General features: G+C 39.1%; 2 protein-coding genes and 2 pseudogenes across 3 annotated transcripts; 3 read left to right on the top strand and 1 right to left on the bottom strand.

Annotated features, from left to right (window-relative positions):
• Positions 1-330: 330 nt before the first annotated feature.
• Positions 331-1,753, top strand: LOC114672345 (elongation factor 1-alpha 1-like). Its single transcript, XM_077964870.1, has one exon. It carries the CDS (start codon positions 387-389, stop codon positions 786-788), a length of 402 nt encoding a protein of 133 aa, XP_077820996.1. The 5' UTR covers positions 331-386; the 3' UTR covers positions 789-1,753.
• LOC709017 (putative elongation factor 1-alpha-like 3 pseudogene) lies at positions 331-1,976 on the top strand (annotated as a pseudogene). Its single transcript, XR_013404542.1, has one exon. The product of XR_013404542.1 is annotated as a putative elongation factor 1-alpha-like 3 pseudogene (transcript).
• A 3,075-nt stretch (positions 1,977-5,051) lies between these two features.
• LOC100428343 (phosphorylated adapter RNA export protein-like) lies at positions 5,052-6,298 on the bottom strand (annotated as a pseudogene).
• A 1,072-nt stretch (positions 6,299-7,370) lies between these two features.
• Positions 7,371-8,333, top strand: LOC708920 (olfactory receptor 10A5). The gene is given in 1 exon segment (XM_077964757.1): positions 7,371-8,333. A coding segment is annotated over 1 exon segment (954 nt). The 5' UTR covers positions 7,371-7,379.
• Positions 8,334-22,217: the final 13,884 nt, after the last annotated feature.

Genomic DNA, 22,217 nt, shown 5'->3' with positions numbered 1-22,217 from the left:
TGATTTGAAGAGCAATTTAATTCATTTTTATTGTTTCTTATGTGATAAGATAAAATTATTCTCATTCGAATTCATACAAACCTGAATCTACTATATTTTGTCATATGTGTGTTCAGCAGAAATCTATCGTTCTTCTGAATTCTTTTATCTTTTTTTTTTTTTTTTTTTGGTATATAGCCTAAAAGGTGTTTTGATTGTGACTTGTGTGGCTTTGTGGGTTTGAGTTTTCTTTTTTATTTCTTTTCTATCTGCAAACTTAAAGCTTTCTCTACCCTCAAAGTTAAAAAGAAACTAGAACAATGATTAAGATATGAGTGAGTATCTTTTTTTGCAACGGGTTTGCCGCCAGAACACAGGTGTCGTGAAAACTACCCCTAAAAGCCAAAATGGGAAAGGAAAAGACTCATATCAACATTGTCGTCATTGGACACGTAGATTCGGGCAAGTCCACCACTACTGGCCATCTGATTTACAAATGCGGTGGCATCGACAAAAGAACCATTGAAAATTTTGAGAAGGAGGCTGCTGAGATGGGAAAGCGCTTCTTCAAGTATGCCTGGGTCTTGGATAAACTGAAAGCTGAGCGGGAACGTGGTATCACCATTGATATCTCCTTGTGGAAATTTGAGACCAGCAAGTATTATGTGACTATCGTTGATGCCCCAGGACACAGAGACTTCATCAAAAACATGATTACAGGGACATCTCAGGCTGACTGTGCCGTCCTGATTGTTGCTGCTGGTGTTGGTGAATTTGAAGCTGGTATCTCCAAGAATGGGCAGACCTGAGAGCATGCTCTTCTGGCTTACACGCTGGGTGTGAAACAACTAATTGTTGGTGTTAACAAAATGGATTCCACTGAACCACCCTACAGCCAGAAGAGATATGAGGAAATTGTTAAGGAAGTCAGCACTTACATTAAGAAAATTGGCTACAACCCCGACACAGTAGCATTTGTGCCAATTTCTGGTTGGAATGGTGACAACATGCTGGAGCCAAGTGCTAACATACCTTGGTTCAAGGGATGGAAGGTCACCCGTAAGGATGGCAATGCCAGTGGAACCACGCTGCTTGAGGCTCTGGACTGTATCCTACCACCAACTCGTCCAACTGACAAGCCCTTGCACCTGCCTCTCCAGGATGTCTACAAAATTGGTGGTATTGGTACTGCTCCTGTTGGCCAAGTGGAGACTGGTGTTCTCAAACCCGGTATGGTGGTCACCTTTGCTCCAGTCAACGTTACAACCAAAGTAAAATCTGTCAAAATGCACCATGAAGCTTTGAGTGAAGCTCTTCCTGGGGACAATGTGGGCTTCAATGTCAAGAATGTGTCTGTCAAAGATGTTCGTCGTGGCAACGTTGCTGGTGACAGCAAAAATGACCCACTAATGGAAGCAGCTGGCTTCACTGTTCAGGTGATTATCCTGAACCATCCAGGCCAAATAAGTGCTGGCTATGCCCCTGTATTGGATTGCCACATGGCTCACATTGCATGCAAGTTTGCTGAGCTGAAGGAAAAATTGATCGCCGTTCCGGTAAAAAAACTGGAAAATGGCCCTAAATTCTTGAAGTCTGGTGATGCTGCCATTGTTGATATGGTTCTTGGCAAGCCCATGTGTGTTGAGAGCTTCTCAGACTATCCAACTTTGGGTCGCTTTGCTGTTCGTGATATGAGGCAGACAGTTGCGGTGGGTGTCATCAAAGCAGTGGACAAGAAGGCTGCTGGAGCTGGCAAGGTCACCAAGTCTGTCCAGAAAGCTCAGAAGGCTAAATGAATATTATCCCTAATACCTGCCACCCCATTCCTAATCAGTGGTGGAAGAACGGTCTCAGAACTGTTTGTTTCAATTGGCCATTTAAGTTTAGTAGCAAAAGACTGGTTAATGATAACAACGCATCGTAAAACCTTCAGAAGGAAAGGAGAATGTTTTGTGGACCACTCTGGTTTTCTTTTTTGCGTGTGGCAGTTTTAAGTTATTAGTAACTCAGTAATTTTAAAATCAGTACTTTTTAATGGAAACAACTTGACCAAAAATTTGTCACAGAATTTTGAGCCCCATTAAAAAAGTTTAATGAGAAAAGAAAAAGATATGAGTGAGTATATTTCCATACATTTTTTGTATAGTAAGAACTACTTTAAGTTTAAAATTATTAGCTCAATAATTTTTACTTTTTGCTAGCATTTTGTCTATCATTTCTCTACTTTGATCTGCCATTCTATGTTCCTAGAAATTTATCTATTTTTATTTCCGGAATTTTTAATTTATTCTATAATTTTTATCATTTCATAGTATTCCTCAATTTCTCAAACATTCTCTTAATTCAGTTTCCTTCAGTATCCAAGACTGGTTTTCACAGTCTTTTAATTTCCTTATGACATTTTTTTATTTCCAGGTGTATTTTTCTTACAGCATATTGAACAGGTTTATGACTACCTATTCAATAGTATTTTATTTTATGTTGTTGGTAGTACAGTTTACAGATGTTTACGTTTCTCCTATTACTTACTTTTTTTTTTTCGGAAGAGGGCCATCTCCTTTGATAGCTTAGATATGTCCCATTAGTTTAAATTGTTATGTTCCTATCTCCCATGACTTCACTCTGTTTATTCTGAAGTACAAAAGTCTAGAATGTCTTATAATAAAACAGTAGTTTCTAATTGATATGCTGTGTTTACCAATATCATTGATCCTTTCATTTTATTCAAAATTGTATAGGTTTGTGTGTGTGTGTGTTTATGTGAATGTGTGTGTGAGAGAGAGAGAGGGAGAAAAAGAGAGCTTGAGCAATTACAGTTGCTAAAATCTCCAATATTTTCCTCACAATTATAAATTTTGTTTCTTTTTTCACTTGTTAGTGCCACAGAGCAGTCCAATTTCAGTGTGATAAGTATTAAAGAAATAATTTTTTTCTGCATAGATTCTGCAATGTTTTTAATATATTCTTGAAAACCATATTGTTCACGGGGGCACACTGGTTGTTAGTCATTCTTTGATTTTGCCTGTTACTTCATGAGTTCTTGCTATTATCTAATTGATTTGTTTGCTTAATAACATCTTCATTATCTTTCTTACTATTTATTATTCCAGCTCCATTTGTTTGGCTCAGTTTTTCAGGGACATTAATTATTTGTTACATTGTTTTCTGCTTTTTTAAGTTTTATCTCATTTTCATCTATTTCTCCATTTTCTGCATCTTATGGGAGAGCACTTCAAGCCTTTCCACGTAAATTTTCTATTTTAGGCAGAGTCAGAGTCAAATCCAAGCTTTACTGTTCTCAGTAAAAATTTTGTTTTTGCTATTGCAGTTCACTTTCATTACAATATTTTCCTAATTACACATAGCACCCTGTTTGTGCCTACATTTTTTTAAGGACTGCCCAAAATCTAATTTTATTTTTGCATTCTTTATAAATAAAAAGCAACCAATAACCATTTTCCTCTTAGATCCAACTTCAATGACCATATTTTCAGGAAATACTGAAAGATTTCAAGTATGTTGTTTGTAAGGAATAGTTTATAATTACTGAATTTTACATTTTTGCTTAATATACAAAATTTTTGCTTAATGTATTAAGCATATTTTTGCTTAATATGTTTTGTAAACTATAGTTAACTCTTGGAATGTCTAAAATAAGCTACCTTTATTTTCATTAATAAAAATGAGTAATTTAAAATTTTATGCACATGTAACATTTTAAATATACAATTTCCTTAACATAAGGTAAAACAGTCTTAGGCAGGCTGCCACTGGGATTTTTTTTTTTTTTTTTTTAATTAGAGGCAAGGTCTTGCTATGTTGTCCAGGTTGATCTCGAACTCCTGGGCTCAAGTGATCCTCCCATCTCAGCCTCTCAAAATGTTGAGATTACAGGTGTGAGCCACCACACCTGACCTGGGAATTTTTTTAATGTATGTGGTAATACACAGGTGTAGATCACATTTAGTTTATGACCAAGTTAATTAATAAGTCAAAGAACACGTAAAATTTAAGAACAAATAGACCGGTTGTGGTGGCTCACGACTATAATCCCAGCACTTTGGGAGGCCGAGGCGGGTGGATCACCCGAGGCCAGGAGTTCTAGACCAGCCTGGCCAACATGGCAAAACCCTGTCTCTATTAAAAACACAAAAATTAGCCAGGCATGGTGGGACACCTGTGATCCCAGCTACCTCGGAGGCTGAGGCATGAGATCGCTTAAACTTGGTGGGCAGAAGTTGCAGCGAGCCAAGACTGTGCCGCTGCACTCCAGCCTGGGCAACAGACCGAGTCTCTATCTCAAAAAAAAAAAGAAAAAAAAAAGGTACAAATAGATCTTTGAAAAACTTCTGACATTTATTTATCTCTGGACAAACAAATAAGTGGGAAGAGTCATCAGTATAAACCTCTTTTAATTTTAGTCTTTATCATTAAAATTGCCTAAGTTCTTGGAACACAGAAAAAACAAATTTGAATGCATTTGTAACAGTTTAATAATTTATATGTCTCATTCTGATCTTTTAATGGAATGTTTTAAAGCCAAAGCATAATTTACTGCAAAGATAAATTAGAAAAGGCAAATAAACTTTTGAATAATATGTTATAATGACCTGGACAAAACTGATTATTAGCTAGTAATACAATTATTAGCACATGCAACAGATTGAAAAATTAAATCCTATGCTACATACTCTTAAGTATTTTGTCAAACATGAGATATATTTAAATGTTTCTATCAATTGCATTCCTTTTGCCACATATATTAGTTTTTATTTAAAACACGAAAACAATTATCTTTCCTCCAGATTCTCATGTTAATCAGTGCAAAACATTGCAATTTTAGTAAAAATTGTTTATTACAATGTTATTTTAGAAAGGCTTATTCCTCAAACTATTGAACATGTACTTAAAAGACGGCCAAATTATGAGAACGATCAACTTCAATGGCTTCCTCTACGCCCAACTTGGCTTCTCCATGTCCTTCCTGTGACTCATCAAGAGAGACCAGGGCCTCATTTATGCCACTTGCAGAAGTTTCTCATGATATATCATTATCTTGAAAATTTAGACTTTTAATAGCTTATTTCATTTTTTTCATTGTGTTCTCCTCTTCCTAGCAGCTTTTTAATTTTCATATTCCTTTTGGTTTTCAATGTAGAAAACAGCCTTAGTTTGTTCTTTGCTCATACTAGGAGTGTTTTTCAAGAGATTCAGAAAAACTCCACCCATTGTTCTTTGACGACCATTCATTATAAAGAGGACATTTCGTTCTACTTCAGCAGTTTCCATCAGATGTTCAATTGCCTTTTGTTCCCAATAATCCTCACTACTTGAGCCATCAGATCTTTCTTTGGTTCCTGTAACCCGAATGAAATTTCATTAGCCACTTTCTCTTGAGAATCTTCCTTTGTAGTCTCATATCGACCTTTATAGTTCATTTCTGGTTCTAGTCTGTTCCCTAGCCTGTCTTTTACAGGTCATTTCCTTTTGAGATGACCTAGCCCCTTTTCCTCTTCCTTTGATCCCATTTTTGTTTGTTTGTTTGTTTTTTGTTTTTTTTGCCACCATGCATATATTCAGCTAGTTTCTCGTCTAGTCCTTTTATATGCTCTTGAGATTCCCTCTTAAGTTTCTTAGCAAGCAAACAATCGTAGGTCTCAAACTGTCCGCTTCTGTCAATAGCGCCCTCCATTCCCAAGATACCAACTTTAGTGGCCACTGAATCTTAATTCTGTTCCTGCAGTACAGCACCCCACATATTATTAATCTTCTTTGCTCCAGAAACAGGTGGTTTCTGACTGATCTTGGCCAAACTGAAAAGACTCTGGTTTGGGAGGAGGGTTAAAACATTTCTGTCACTTACGCTTCCAAAGACAGCTATCATCGTCTGAATTAGAAAAACTCTCTTCACTTGAATCCACACTTTCAACAACTAGGTAACATGATACTGGTGCACATGCAGTTGCCCTGCTCTGGAAGGCCCTCATAAGCACTGTCCCCGCCTAGCACTTTCCACACTTGCTGCGGCCTGTCGCTGGGTGCCGCCCTTATGTCAGAATCTGAGTCATGTCGGAAAGTTGCCCATCTTCCATGTAGCCGGCCTCCAACACCCTCTTCCCGCGGTGCCTGTTCCTGTATTTTAGCCAACTTTATTTTCATCTCTGTTGCCTAGAAAGTCTTTAAACACTATGTTATGTGTTCCTGTGCCCCTTTAAGGTACTATATATTTCTGCATTTTGACTTTCATTGTGATGTGTTATAATTGATTATTTAAATATTTTCTCTATTACATTCTAAGCTTCAGTGAATAATCAATCATTGTATCATCAGTGCTGTCATAGAAATTGAATAAATACAGAGTTTCCTTTCATATTATTTAAGATCATATCTCTTGTTTCATAACTTTTTATCCATGAATGTTTTCCTTTGAAACTTCACTCTAATGTTTCCTATATTTTTTATAGATTTTTTTTTTTTTTGTGGAAATCTGTTTTTTCCAATTTTCCTGTTCTTGAAAGAGAAGTAGTGGGAATCTCCTTGGACACACTCACTTTCCACAGAGTTGTAGTATAATACTCCTCTCAGATCTTAATTTTGAGAGTCAGTGGATTATGTAGGTACTAAGAATCAGTTGTCAATTATAGATATGCTGGACCAAAGAGGAAACTGCTAACATTGTTTTCCATAGTCTGATGTGGCAAGAAAGAATAAGTATTATGTGATTTGAAGTAGTCTACAATTCTTACATTGAGTGAGAGGGGAAGTGCATTAAAACAACCACACCCTGTAAACATTATTCTCACTCATCCCTTCACCTCTATTTTTTCTACTTAGAATAACTTCAAAATAAAATATGATACAATATACATTTTTCACTGCATACCCTGTCAATTGTTTTGGAACTGGAGTCCCTAAATGCATACAGAAAGATTAGTAATAGTTTTGACAGCAGATGAAGATGAAAACAATATGTCTTTGATGAAGGCCAATATATAACAGGTATAAATAGAAACTTTCTACTGTTTTCTCATCTTACTTTGCTCCATTGCCTCAGGATCCCTTTCACTTAACCCTATTACAAAAGAATTAAGGGTGCAGAAGAAAACGAGTGTGTGTGAACAAGATCAGATTTGTTTTAGTAAATATGCTAACAAGATAAAAAAATGGAACATAAAAGAGAGGAGAAAGGTGACCTATGGCTCATTTCAGTGCTTAGGCTCTGACCACTCTTTATTGCGTCTTTATTCTTAGCCAACACAAGACCCTTCCTCTTCCAGCTGAGGTGCTGACCTTGCCTCTATCACTGACAGTAAGAGAAAATCTGAAAAACAGATTGAAAATCTGACTTCCAATCAAGAATTCCTCTCCAGGACCACAGTTGGGGATTTATGCCTATACTTATGGCTACAGGAAACCGGACAGAAATAAGTGAATTTATCCCCATGAGCTTCTCTTCCCTGCCTACTGAAATACAGTCATTGCTCTTTCTGACATTTCTAACCATCTACCTGGTCACTCTGATGGGAAAGAGCCTCATTATTCTGGTTACCCTAGCCGACCCCATGCTACACAGCCCCATGTACTTCTTCCTCAGACACTTATCCTTCCTGGAGATTGGCTTCAACCTAGTCATTGTGGCCAAAATGCTGGGGACCCTGCTTGCCCAGGACACAACCATCTCCCTCCTTGGCTGTGCCACTCAGATGTATTTCTTTTTCTTCTTTGGGGTGGCTGAATGCTTCGTCCTGGCTACCATGGCATATGACCGCTATGTGAACATCTGAAGTCCCTTGCACTACCCAGTCATCATGAACCAAAGGGCACGGGCCAAACTGGCTGCTGCTTCCTGGTTCCCAGGCTTTCCTGTAGCTACTGTGCAGACCACGTGGCTCTTCAGCTTTCCATTCTGTGGCACCAACAAGGTGAACCACTTCTTCTGTGACAGCCCACCTGTGCTGAAGCTGGTCTGTGTAGACACAGCACTGTTTGAGATCTACACCATCACTGGAACCATTCTGGTGGTCATGATCCCCTGCTTGCTGATCTTGTGTTCCTACACTCTCATTGCTGCTGCCATCCTCAAGATCCCATCAGCTAAAGGGAAACATAAAGCCTTCTCTATGTGATCCTCACATCTCCTTGTTGTCTCTCTTTTCTATATATCATTAAACCTCACATATTTTCAGCCTAAATGAAATAATTCTCCTGAAAGCAAAAAGCTGCTATCATTGTCCTACACTGTTGTGACTCCCATGTTGAACCCCATTATCTACAGCCTGAGAAATAACGAGGTGAAGAATGCCTTCAGCAGGATGGTCTGCAAGACCCTAGCCCTCAGAAAATGTATCCCATAGACCTTAGGAAGTAAGGCTAAATTCTACTGAATAACAATTAGTTTCATGTTTGGGACTCCTCTCTGCCTCTCTTCACATATCTATTGGAATGAAACTCAGCTATTGAAATGGCTATTGGAAAACTTGGTGGAGAGAAGAGAGCCCAGTGTTGATGTAAACCTGTCATTATCATCTTCCAGATTCCTTTACCTACCCATCATAGACTTAAACTGTTTTTCTTATTGGTGCAATTGGCACTTTGACACTTCTGTGGCCAAACCATTCGAGATACTCACTTTGCTAATGAGCACAAATGTGAATATATTGTGGACAATATGAAACTACTTGTAATATGACCTTGGGGACACACAATGGTCAAGACAATGATAATTATCAAATGTCATCTTGGCCATCATCTTGGTTTGGACAATTCTGACACCATTCAGTAGAAAACCCTATAACACTTCCAGTACATAATTCTTGCTCTTCTTTTCATTTTGCATGCTCCTAAGGAAGTGTTGGCTTTTATGTTTGTGGATATTTAGCATGGATAGAGAAAAGAGGGTCACTAATCCCCATACATGTTCCTTTATAAGCCCAATAGCCTTAAAAGACTCCTTCCTTAGGCTATTCTTCCCAGGCAGAGTGAGCTGTTTCCAATTGTCTCTTGCAGATTCATTTTCAAGTTCTTAATCCTTGTTAAAGTAATTTCAAAATTTCACAAACACAATCTCAATCATAATGCTGCTTTTTTCAAGGCTTACAGTGGATCTTAGCTGACTCCTATATTTGCTTAGTGCCTTTAAATTTTAAATTTTTATATATTGTTGACATGAAAATACAAAATATCATAAAGCACAATCATTGCCATCAGAAATGAATAATTTGATCAACAATGAGGGATTTAGATGAGGTAATTGCTAAAAGTAAATTCATTTTACAATTAAGCAAAGTAAGATTCAGGTTATTCCTCCCCAGAAGCCAAGCAGATGCCAGTGCCATGCTTTTACAGCCATCAGAACCATGAGTCAATTAAATACTTTTTCTTTATAAATTGCCCACTTTCAGGGATTTCTTTATAGCAATGCAAGAATTGCCTAACACAGAAAATTGGTAGTGGCAGTGGGGCATTGCTATAAAGATACCTGAAACTATGGAAGTAATTTTGGAACTGGGTAATGGGCAGAGGTTGGGGAGTTTGGGGGGCTCAAAAAAGACAGAAAGATGAAGGAAGGTTTGGAACTTCTTAGAGACCATTTAAATGATGGTGACCAAAATGCCAATAGTGATATGGATGGTGAAGGCCAGGCTGCTGAGGTCTCAGATGGAAATGAGAAACTTATTGGGAACTGGAGCAAAAGTCACATGTGTTATGCCTTGGCAAAGATCTTGGCTGCATTCTGTTCATGCCCTAGGGATCTGTGGAAGTTTGAACTGAAGAGTGATAATTTAGGGCATCTGGTGGAGGAAATTTCTAAGCAACAAAGTGTTCAGATGTGATCTGGCTGCATCTAACAACCTATGGTCAGATATGGGAGCAAATAAATGATTTAAAGTTGGAATTTTATGTCAAGGAGAAGCAGAATATAAAAGTTTGGAAAACTTACAGCTTGGCCATGTGGTAGAAAATAAAAGCCCATTTTCAGGAGAAGAATCCAAGCAGACTTTGGAGCAACAATTTGCTAGAGAGATTTGCATAACTAAAAATGAAGCCAAATGCTATTAACCAAGACAATGGGAAAAGGTCTTGAAAGCATTTCAAATACCTCTGTGACAACCACTCTCATCATAGGCCCAGAGACCTAGGATGGAAGAATGGTTTTGGGGGCCAGAACCAGGGCCTCATTGCCCTGTGCAGCCTCAGGATACTGCTGTCCACATCCAGGCTGCTCTGGTTCCAGCTGGGGCTCAAAGGGGCCAAGGTACCCCTTGGGCCACCACTCTAAAGGGCACAGGCCAAAAGGGTTGGTGGCTTCCATTTGGTGTTAAGCTGGCAGAAACAGAGTACAAGAGTGAAAGAAACTTGGCAACCTCCACCTAGATTTCAGAAGATATACGAGAAAGCCTGGGTACCCAGGAATCCTGCTGCAGGGGTAGAACCCTCACAGAGAACCTCTACTAGGGAAGTGTTGAAGGAAAATGTGGGATTGGAGGCCCCACACAGAGTCTTCACTGGGGAATTCCCTAATGGAGCTGTGGGAAGGGGGTCACCATCCACCAGACCCCAGAAGGATAGATCCACCAGCATCCTGCACCCTGTACCTGGAAAAGCACAGAAACAGAACTGCCTAAAGCCTTGGGAGCCCACCCCTCACACCAATGCGCCCTGGATGTGGGACATGGCATCAAAAGAGATTATTTTGGAGCTTTAAGATTTAATGACTGTCCCCCTGGGTTTCAGACTTGCATGGGGCCTGTAGCCTCTTCCTTTTGGCCCTTTGGAGTGGAAATATTTACCAATTGCCTGTACCACCATTGTATCTTGAAAGTAAATAATTTGTTTTGATTTTACAGGTTCATGGCTGGAAGGAAATCAGCTCCAAATGAGACTCTGTACTTGAGACTTTGGACATGTGAGTGATGCTACAGTGAATTGAGACTTCTGGGGAACTGTTGAGAAGGCATGATTGTATTTTGTGATGTGAGAAAAACATGAGATTTGAGGGGTCAGGGGAGAAATAACATAGTTTGTATGTTGTCCAACTATATTATTCCTCCCCTAACCCCTCAAATCTCATATTTTTCTCTAAATGTCATGTTGAAATCCCTCTAAATCACATGTTGAATTATAATCCCCAATGTTGGAGGTAGGGCCTAGTAGGAGGTATTTGGGTCACAGGGGTAGATTCCTTAGGGCTTTGTGCTATCCTCATGATAGTGAGTAAGTCTCATGAGATCTGGTTGTTTAAAAGTGCGTGATACCACCCCACCCATCTCTTGTGTCTGCTCCAGCCATGCAATGTGCCTGCTCCTGCTTCACCTTTGACCATGGGTAAAAGCTCCCTGAGGTCTCTCCAGAAGCTGAGCAGGTGCCAGCATCATCATGCTTGTACAGCCTGCAAAACCATCAGCCAGTTAAACTCCTTTTCTTTGTAAATTACCGTGTCTCATCTATTTCTTTAAAGAAACCCAAGAATAGCCTAACACGTTGTTATTTCTCTCTTAACTATGCTTTTGTTAATATTTTATTCCTCGGGCTTAGGTGTCAAACTTGGGTCTACAAAAATATTCTTTTATTACTTCTATTAATACTTCTTTACTTTCATTGTTTAATATTTAAATCTTTTGCAATGTGGAATTTATCTGGTAGGAGGTATGTTTGGTTTTCTTGTTTGTGTATTTGTTTGTTTTCCAATAGCCGGCCTTATTGTCCTAACATAACTTATTGAAAAATATGTTATTTCTCCTACTTACTTGAAACATCAATATACTCTTACATATAGTTACAATATTCATAAGAATATGCTTAGGAATTCTAGATAACACTAAGAAACTTAAAATTTAATGGTTTAAAGTTTTCAGAAAGTTTACAATACTGTACTTATTACCATGAAAAGATAATAGAAAATTATCAACTTCGCAGGAGTCTTCAAAAGATGTCAATACAATTGCAATTTATCCAATTGGGTTGCTGTAAATTTCATAGATAATTTAAAAAGGTAAAGTATTTATTCTTGCATTTGGCTTTAAGCAAGTTCTAGATGTACTGGGTAGTATTTAAATAAATGGTCTTATATTTATAAAATTAAAAGTTGTGAAAATTGTCCCAGAGGGAAAGAAAAAGGAATAACAAACAAATAATAACAAAATAATATTTTAGGGGTTCCTTAGATGATAATATGTAAGCTAATTTTTGCAACTAGGTTAAGAGGTAGGAAAATTGCATTCTAGACTGAAAAAGATCACAGAAGTCCCAGGTGAGGAAGAACTTGGTACATTTCAAAAGTACAAGAACACCGATATTTGCTGAAATGTTGTAAATATGGGAAAGAAAGGTGAAAAATGGCTTGATAGGTAGACAGAGGTCAGGTCATAGAGGAATTCCTTTTCAGCATGTTAAAGATTTTGGAGTTTAAACTGCATGCAATAGTGTATTAGTCCATTTTCACACTGCTATAAAGAACTTCCTGAGACTGGGTAATTTACAGAGGAAAAAGGTTTAATTGACTCACAGTTCCACATGGCTAGAGAGGCCTCAGGAAACTTACAATCATGGTGGAAGAGGAAGCAGACATATCTTACATGGTGGCAGGGAAGAGAGAGAGAAATAGAGAAAGAAAAGCCCAGGAGAAACTGCCATTTATAAAACCATTATGTCTTATGAGAACTCCCTCACTATCACGAGAATAGCATTGGGAAAACCGCCCCCATGATCCAGTCACCTCCCACCAGGTCTCTCCCTCAACACCTGGGGATTACAATTGAAGATGAGATTTGGGTGGGGACACAAAGTCTAACCGTATCATCCCATCCCAACCCCTCCCAAATCTTATGTCCTTACATTTCAAAACCAATCATTCCTTCCCAACAGTCCCCCAAAGCCTTAACTCATTTCAGCATTAACTCAAAATTCCAAGTCCAAAGTCTCATCTGAGACAAGGCAAGTCCCTTCTGCCCATGAACCTGTAAACTCAAAAGCAAGTTAGTTACCCACAACGGGATACAGGCATTTTATAAATGCTTCCATTCCAAATGGAAGAAATTGACCAAAACAAATGGCTACAGGCCCCATGCAAGTCTGAAGTATGGTGGTGGGGGCAGCCATTAAATCTTAAAGCTCCAAAATAATCTCCTTTGACTCCATGTCTCACATCCTGGTCATGCAGATGCAAGGAGTGGGCTCCCACAGTCTTGGGCAGCTCCACTCTTGTGGCTTTTCAGGGTACAGTACCCATCCTGGCTACTTTCACAGGCTAGCGTTGAATGTCTGCAGCTTTTCTAGGTGCATGGTGCAAGCTGTTGGCGGATCTACCATTCTGAGGTCTGGAGATTGTGGGTCTTTTTTCACAGATCCACTAGCAGTGCCCCAGTGGGGACCCTGTGTTGGGGCTCCAACCCCACATTTCCCCTTTGCACTGCCCTACTAGAGGCTTTTCACAAGGGCTTCACCCCTGCAATAAACTTCTGCCTGGACAGTCAGGCATTACCATACATCCTTTGAAATTTAGGTGGAGGTTCCCAAACCTCAATTGTTGACATCTGTGCACTCACAGGCCCAACACCATGTGGAAGCTGCCAAGGCTTGGGGCTTGCACCCTCTGAAGCAACAGCCTGAGTTGTACCTTGGCCCCGTTTAGCCATGGCTGGAGCTGAAGCAGCAGGGATGCAGGGCACCAAATCTTGAGACTTCACAGAGCAGGGGAGCCCTGGGCTCAGCCCAGGAAACCATTTTTTCCTTATAGGCCTCCAGGCCTGTGATGGGGGGGCTGCCACCAAGATCTCTGACATGCCTTGGAGACATTTTCCCCATTGTCTTGGTGACTAACATTCAGCTCCTTGTTACTTATGCAAATTTGTGCAGCTGGCTTGAATTTTCCCCCAGAAAATGAGTTTTTTTTTTCTATTGTATAGTCAGTTTGCAATTTTTTAAAACTTTTATGCTCTGTAATCTCTTGAATACTTTGCTGCTTAGAAATTTCTTCTGCCAGATACCCTAAATCATCTCTGTCAAGATCAAAGTTTCACAAATCTGTAGGGTAGGAGCAAAATGCCACCAGGATCTTTGCTAAAGCATAGCAAGAGTCACCTTTACTCTAGTTCCCAATAAGTTCCTCATCTCCATCTGAGACCATTTCAACCTGGACTTCATTGTCCACATTACTCTCAGAATTTTGGTCAAAACCATTCAACAAGTCTCAGGGAAGTTCCAAACTTTCTCACATCCTCCTGTCTTCTGAGTCCTGCAAGACTCTAGGACGTTCCAAACTTTCCCACATCTTCCTGTCTTCTTCTGACCCCTCCAAACTGTTCCAACCTCTGCCTGCTACCCAGTTTCAAAGTTGCTTCCACATTTTTGGGTATCTTTATAGTATTACCTCACTCCTGGCACCAATTTAAGTTTCTGAAGGCCTTCCCAGCCATGCAGAACTGTGTCAATTAAACCTCTTTACTTAACAAATTATCCAGTCCCGGGAAGTTATTTATAGCTGTGTGAGAAGAGACTACTTACAATCATGGCGGAAGGGGAAGCAGGCACATATTACATTGCATCAGGTGAGAGAGAGAGCATGTGTCAGTGCAGGAAAAGCTACCATATATGAAACCATCAGATCTCATGAGCATTTACTCACTACCTTGAGAACAGCATTGGGGAAACTGCCCCCATAATCCAATCACTTCCCACAAGGTCACAACTCTAACCACCTGGGGATGACAATTCAAGATGAGATTTAGGCGAGGACACAAAGCCTAACCATATCAAATAGGTATCCATTGAAACATTTTGATTCAAGAGGGTGATTTTTTAAAATGCTGGTAGCTGCTGGGTAGAGCATGTACTGTAAGTTGCAAGAGTAGAAAGAGGGAGACTGGTATAGTTGTGGTTTATTTTTGGATCGTAACAATAAAGGTGAGAGTTCAGATTCAGAATATATTTGAAATATGAGATTGACAAGACTTGGTAAGATATATTGTAGGTGGTAATTGATGAAGAAGAAGGTTTCAAGGACTATAACCATACTTCTGGCATAAGCAACAAAATAGATGGGCATCCTCTTTTTTAAGATGAGAAGTGATGGAGAAAGAGCATTATCTTGTGGTCGGGGCATGGCAGGGACAAATGATAGGGAATTCAGTTTCCATTTTACCAGAACGGTCAGTTTTATGTAGGTACATGAATGCCACTATGTTTAGTCTACCAAAGTAGATACTTGAAGACAAGGTATAACCACTGAAATAGATACTGAGAAAAAAAAAGAACTGAGGTTAACATAATAATGCACTAATATAAAAGTAAAATTTGGTTTATTTGGTACCAAAAATCATACAGGAAGCATAACCAAATAGAAAATGGGGTTTGGCTTTCTTTTTGCTATATTTTTATAAATATGTTGTTGGTATGTGTTCCAAAATCAAGTGAAACTCCTATAAGTCTGATATATCTTAGTATACATTATCAGTAATAATTATAATTATGTTAAATTATTGTGTGCCATAGAGGTAACACATTTCCTTGTCAATTGTGTCTTTAACTATGGCTACCTTAAAACATTTTGTCATCCATAAACAATTGTTATCTTGTTTTGGTCCTCTTTAGAAGGTGGTTTTATAGTCAGCTATAAAGCTTTAACAGGTGCTCTTGAATGCAGGTTTCTGATAAATTTGGAGACTATGACATCAGAATAGAGGAAAAAACGTTCAGGACTCTTAAAGAGCTAAAATGTTCATTAACATCAAGCAGGACAGGAATTAACTGCATAAACTGAACTAATAGGAGACTGAAGTGATCTTTTTGACTGTTTGCTTAAATTGTTGCTAATCGTTTATTTTGCTTTTCAGAGTCAAGGGAGCTTTTCTTTTTAGCTATTAACAGCTTTTAACAATTAAGTAAATTATACTCCTATGAACAAAATTTGGAGCATATTTGTTTCTCTCTGATTTCTCCAGAATTTGGAAACTATTTGTGAGTATTCTTAATTTATGGCAATATAGTTATTTGCATAAGTGCAATAAGAATATGTTTTCTTTTGTTACAGGACACAATTGGAGAAACTGGTTATTTTACCAAGGCTTTGACTAGAATAGTATGCTCTCCTTTAAGGAATCAAACTTGACTTATGGAGCCAATAAAGCCCTTGGAACTGGCCTCATATTTTGTGTACACAGTCCCTGTACAGGGTTTCTGGTCTGTGGTAAGTAAAGAATGTCACTTTCTGATAGGCCAGGAGCCCCAAGTTATCTTACAACTTCAAGAGGAGAGGAATTCACCTAACTCATAGATATTTGATTGTACAAATTCATAGCTGGGCTTGGCTTTAAAAAGGTCTTATCTCAGATTCTTTCTATGGAACACACTTTCATCAAAGCCAATTTAAAAGGTCTATGTGTAAAATAATTTTTCTTGCTGCACTGTGTACAAATAATTAGGCCAAGTATAAGAAAACAAATCAGTCCTACCATGATTTGTCTTTCAATAAAAATGGGAAACTGGAGGAAAATTATGTTTCAAAAACTATAGTACACCTGTTGTTAAATTCTAGTACTGCCTGATGTTTTTAAATTTTTTATTATTTTGTACAGTTTGGATTAAATTCTAATTTTTCTCGCTACAAGTCTCCAAAATAATGTCTTCAGTTTTTTCCTGTTTCTTTTCCGTTTTCCCCATTTTTCCTAATTGGAAATCACTGAAACTAAGCTGTGCTTTCTTAAAGCCCTGTGAACTGAAGACTAGGCAGCTTAAACTTCAGAAGAAAATAGAAGCAACATATTTATATATGTTGCTGTTGCACACTATTATATTTCAGGAGGTGCTGCCTCTAACCCAGAGAGTTTCCGGGGGTTAGAGACAGCAATCGGGAACAAATCGACTTCTTCCACTCCAGCATTGCATTTGGTGCCCCATAATGATGGCCCCCTCTCAGCAGGAAGTAGCCAGAAAGATTATGATGCTCCATCTCCCTATGATTCTTGTGATAAGTAAATATACAAGCATGATAGGAATCATGTGCAAATTGACAATGGGGATTGTGGCAGGCCAGGTCTCACTAATGCAGGCCTCCATAACAACTGTTTCAGTACAGACTGAGTGGTTAAGTTAAATATTAAAAGCCAGTGCCCTTATACAAAGGCTGGAACGTAAAAAATAAAATGCTCACCAAGAGTTTTGCCGAGGCTTTAAAGAATGAAAAAATAACGAAGGAATTCTTAACAGGACCATTTAGGATTAAACAAGTTTTATTGTGAGTCTGAAGAAACTCCCCAGGCCTCCACAAACAAGTTTTTATTTATTTATTTATTTATTTATTTATTTATTTATTTATTTATTTTGATACAGAGTCTCGCTCTGTCTCCCAGGCTGGAGTGCTGTGGCCCGATCTTGGCTCATTGCAAGCTCCACCTCCTGGGTTCAAGTGATTCTCCTGCCTCAGTCTTGCCAGTAGCTGGGACTACAGGCATGTGCCACCACACCCGGCTAATTTTTTGTATTTTTTTTTTTTTATTACAGATGGGATTTCACCGTATTAGTGAGGATGGTCTCAATCTCCTGACCTCATGATCTGCCCGCCTCGGCCTCTCAAAGTGCTGGGATTACAGGTGTGAGCCACCATGCCTGGCCCATAAACAAGTTTATTAAGGGGTCTGAAGGAACTCCCAAACCTCTGGGATTTAGCAGGAGACAAGATAAGTGTAATCACCCCAGCACCTGGACCCATTTAGATTCAGTAAATTTATTTCAGCTCCAGAAGAAGGTCTTTAGGACTCAGGCCTTAGTTATAGATTAAAAGAAGTTAATCATTAATGTCTTTAGATTAATGCACGCTTACATGTAGATATATGGCTTAGACAGTATGTAAGCTCTGGAAAATTTTGAGTTGGTTGGGCAATAATTTCCAGGCTTTCTCCTTGTAACCGGTTTCAGAAATAAAAACTCTTTTCCTCCCCAGTTCATCTGCATCTTGTTATTGGGCCACAAGAAATAGCAGCCCGGCCTTCAGTTTGACCTGGGAACAGGAGGATTAGTTTGATGAGGTAAGTAAGCATCAAATCTTGAAAGTCCTCTATGCTGAAGTGTTTGAATCCTATCTTGTGAACTCTGTAACTCAATTTAAGCGTTTTCAGCATGAAAAAATAATCAGATATGTATTTTGGAAAAATTACTTTGCCTGTGGTATGGCAAATGGGCCATAAGGGGACACAGGCTGTAAGACAGAGACCAGAGACTTCTGGAAATGAGCAGTTAAGAGATATGAGACCAAAACTCAGTGCAAGGAAATCCTCTTAATCTTCAGAAATTGAAGTCCTTATCAAAATAGGGCAGCAGAGCAGACATGCTAACAGCTCAGAGGAAAATCACTGCTGTTCTGGACCACATCTACTCCTGTCTACCTGCAGGCCAGCAGGACTTGAGCTGCAAAGGTGGCTGCTTGCCAAGATGAGTTTGTTTGAAGCTATGGTTCTGCAGCCTGAGTCATTAGCCCTCCCTCCCATATATGATCCTTTCTATTCACCTAAGCTTTCCCTCTAGGCCCCAAGATAGGCCACTGGGAACCTCAGTAGACTGTGTTCCCTGAACAACAGAGTGCCTCATTAGCTACTTTTTAATGAGGTCACAGCCTGTGACTGCTCATTAATAGACTGGCTAGTCAGCATCCCCAAGGGTAGGAGAGACTGAAGACGGAAGTCAGTGATTACAGAGCCTAAGTGTAGCTGTGTTAGAGGGAGAAAGAACTTAGTAGAGACTCTGAGGCTTTTACTCTGAGGTCTCCAGGGTCACTTCCAGCTCTCAGAGACTATGATTCTGGAGAACATCTTGAGGGACCAGGGCCTTGGTGGGAGGAAGTGACACAGAGTCAAGTGATCCCAGGCTTGTAACAGCTGTTGGTCTACAGAGATCCTTGAGGAAATCAAATGCTCTTCAAGTTCTCTTGGATGCTTATGGAAATGGAATATTGCTTTTGAAACCTTTTGTCACCTTGCCTTCCATAACCATGGATTTTCTTGCTATTCCCCGTACATGACTAAGTGCAGAGTATTTGGGTTATTTTCCAAGTCTTTTAAAATTGTATTTATCCTGGGAGTTAATTTATTGGCCCTCTTCTATACTGCTTGTTTACTGTCTCCTAGACATCCCGTTCATTCACAGGATTCCAACACATCACCCCTCTGGAGATGAAACTTGGGCATTGACTTCTATCTCCCACTAGGATCAGTGCTACAGCCTCCTAATTGTATTCCCTGCCTCCAGTCATGTTGCAGATTTACACATACATCTCATTCCCATTCAGCCCTTAGTCTCCCCAGAGTTCTTTCTAAACACACATGTGGTAATCTGTCTTAATCATGTTTAAATTCCTTATGAATCACCCTCATAATCAGAATGAAACCACTGTACTTAGCATGTCATACAAACCTTATAGTCCAGTTCTAATTTCTCTTTCAAATTTCAGTTCTCATCATACCCCATCCATACATTTGAATGGGGTATGATGAAAATAGTTTATCATGCTGAACTATTTTCTTTTCCCTTATACCATGCATTTTTTATTTCTCTAAATGTGCTTTTTTGGTTCTCTCAAAAATTTAGAGTCTAAAAATCCTGAGTTCAAATTGTGTGTCTGCTACTTACCAGATATGAAAATCACTCTATGTTTCTCTCCTTCTATTTCCTCTTCTGTGAATTGAGTGATAATATCCTGTGGATTTAATGCAAAGATGAAATGAGAATAATGAAACCTACTGTGAAGATGTTAAGAGGCCAGCCATTCATGTGGCACAGAGGTGCCACAGCCTGGCACCTCTGTGACAGCAGACGTACCAGGTCGGTTAATCAAATGATATTAGCCAACAACTAACACCTGTGGAACTTTATGACTTTTGTCTATTCTTTGTTATTCTTTACATTTAAAGTAGTATATCAGTTATGTAAATTTCCCAATAGGTATTTGCTACTATTCATAACACAAGTAAATTATTAGGTTCCCTCCTTTTCCCAGTGAACAGAGTAAAGAAAGGAAGTAACATGTTAAATATGAGCTACATATTTGTCAACAAAGTGTTATTTACTCCTCACAGGTATTAATAAGAAGTATACAATATGGCAAAGTAACAAGTAATGGGTGTCAAAGTTTGGGTTTGAATCTAGGTCTATCTGATTCCAAAATATCAACTTTAAGATAGCATATTTAATCTCTAAAATATAAAGAAAGAATCTAAGAGTCTAGAAAGATATTTGGAAGTAAAGGAATGTAATATGGGCAGCCAAGAGGCTTCAGGAGAGTCATAAGAGAGAGAAAAAGAACCTTTGAGGCCAATAGACACAAATGGATGTCATATCACCATATTGTAAACTATTTCTTTGGGGTAATTGAAAGAAATGAATAGTTACTTTTTATTTTCTAATTCAAGCTCTTTATTCTCTAAATCAAGCTACTTGGGAAAGAATATGTCATCAACAGAAGGTAGATATTATTATTAAATCTTTATATCTTTACTCAATTCCTCTGCCTGCTATTCTTGCCTCTCACCCCATACTCACCATACCAAGTTAATCCCTACATATTATTTAAGATTCAACTCTAGTGTTTTCTCTCCTATGAATCTCTCCCTGATTCCTCTAGGCAAATCTGAGTTTGTTCTCCTTTGTACACATGTGATGTCTTGTATATATAACTTTTAAGCATTGAAGACATTGAAATTGTCTCTTTATAAGCATAGAGGATACAGTAAGAGCAGTTCATCATTCTTGTTTGTATCTCTGACACCTAGTCCAATGTCTGGCATATAGTAAGTACTCAATAAATGACTGAAGAAATGCATAGTCCCCAAATTGTTTCTCTAGCCTTGGCCTGTTCCATTCTTACTGAAAAGTGAGAATTGTCTCTGAGACATTTCTGCCTAAGTGTCAAGGCACATGTCAAACAACAAGCTCCCAGGACAAAATTTTCTCCCATTCTCTAAATCGTGAAAGAAAAATGTCTTATTACATATTTATTGCTTTTACCTCACTTTTCATTGACATATTCTTTCATTTAATCAGTGAATATTCATACTGAATCCTGAAGGTACAACAATGAACAAGTTGCGTCCTCTAAGAGCTCATGGCTCCTTAAGTGAGACAACGTAAATACACAGATACAGACAAAAAGTGCCATGGAAAAGGCTTTACTATATTATAATTTTGCACTGATAAGTGCTATCAAAGAAGTGTTCAACCAGTCTCCTAATCCTATTAGTTCCTCCTTGGCAACATCTTTTTACTCAAACCTTGGTTAAATACCCATTTTCACTTCCACTTCCACTGCCATTAGTCTAGCCAGTGGATCTTCTCAGAGAACTTTCTGCCTGGGCATCCAGGCATTTCCATACATTTTCTGAAATCTAGGTGGAGGTTCCCAAACCTCAATTCTTGATTTCTGTGCACTCGCAGGCTCAACACCATGTGGAAGCTGCCAAGGCTTGGAGCCTGCATCCTCTGAAACCATGACTCGAGCTCTAGGTTGGCCCCTTTCAGCCGTGGCTGGGATGCAGGGCACCAAGTTCCTAGGCTGCACACAGCACGGGACCCAGACCTAGCCCATGAAAACATTTTCTTCTAGGCCTGTGGTGGGAGGGGTTGCCATGAAGCCCTCTTACATGCCCTGGAGACATTCTCCCCACTGTCTTCTGGATTAACACTGGCTGTTAGTTACTTACGCAAATTTCTGCAACCAGCTTGAATTTCTCCTCAGAAAATGGGTTTTTCTTTTCTATCACTATAGGGAAAAGAATGAGAGATCAGACTGTTACTGTATCTATGTAGAAAGGGAAGACATAAGAAACTCCATTTTGACCTATACTCTGAACAATTGCTTTGCCTTGAGATGCTCTTATTCTATAACTTTGCCCCAACCTTGAGCTCACAGAAACATGTGTTGTATGGAATCAAGGTTTAAGGGATCTAGGGCTGTGCAAGATGTGCCTTTTTAACAAAATGTTTACAGGCAGTATGCTTGGTAAAAGTCATCGCCATTCTCCAGTCTCGATAAACCAGGGGCACAATGCACTGCGGAAAGCCGCAGGGACCTCTGCCCTGGAAAGCTGGGTATTGTCCAAGGTTTCTCCCCATATGATAGTCTGAAATATGGCCTTGTGGGATGGGAAAGACCTGACCATCTGCCAGCTCGACACCTGTGAAAGGTCTGTGCTGAGGAGGATTAGTAAAAGAGGAAGGCCTCTTGCAGTTCAGACAGAGGAAGGCCACTGTCTCCT

This window comes from Macaca mulatta, chromosome 14 (assembly GCF_049350105.2).
Source record: "Macaca mulatta isolate MMU2019108-1 chromosome 14, T2T-MMU8v2.0, whole genome shotgun sequence".
In the NCBI taxonomy this organism is placed as follows: domain Eukaryota; kingdom Metazoa; phylum Chordata; class Mammalia; order Primates; family Cercopithecidae; genus Macaca; species Macaca mulatta.
This window is presented reverse-complemented; position numbering and strand designations above follow the sequence as displayed.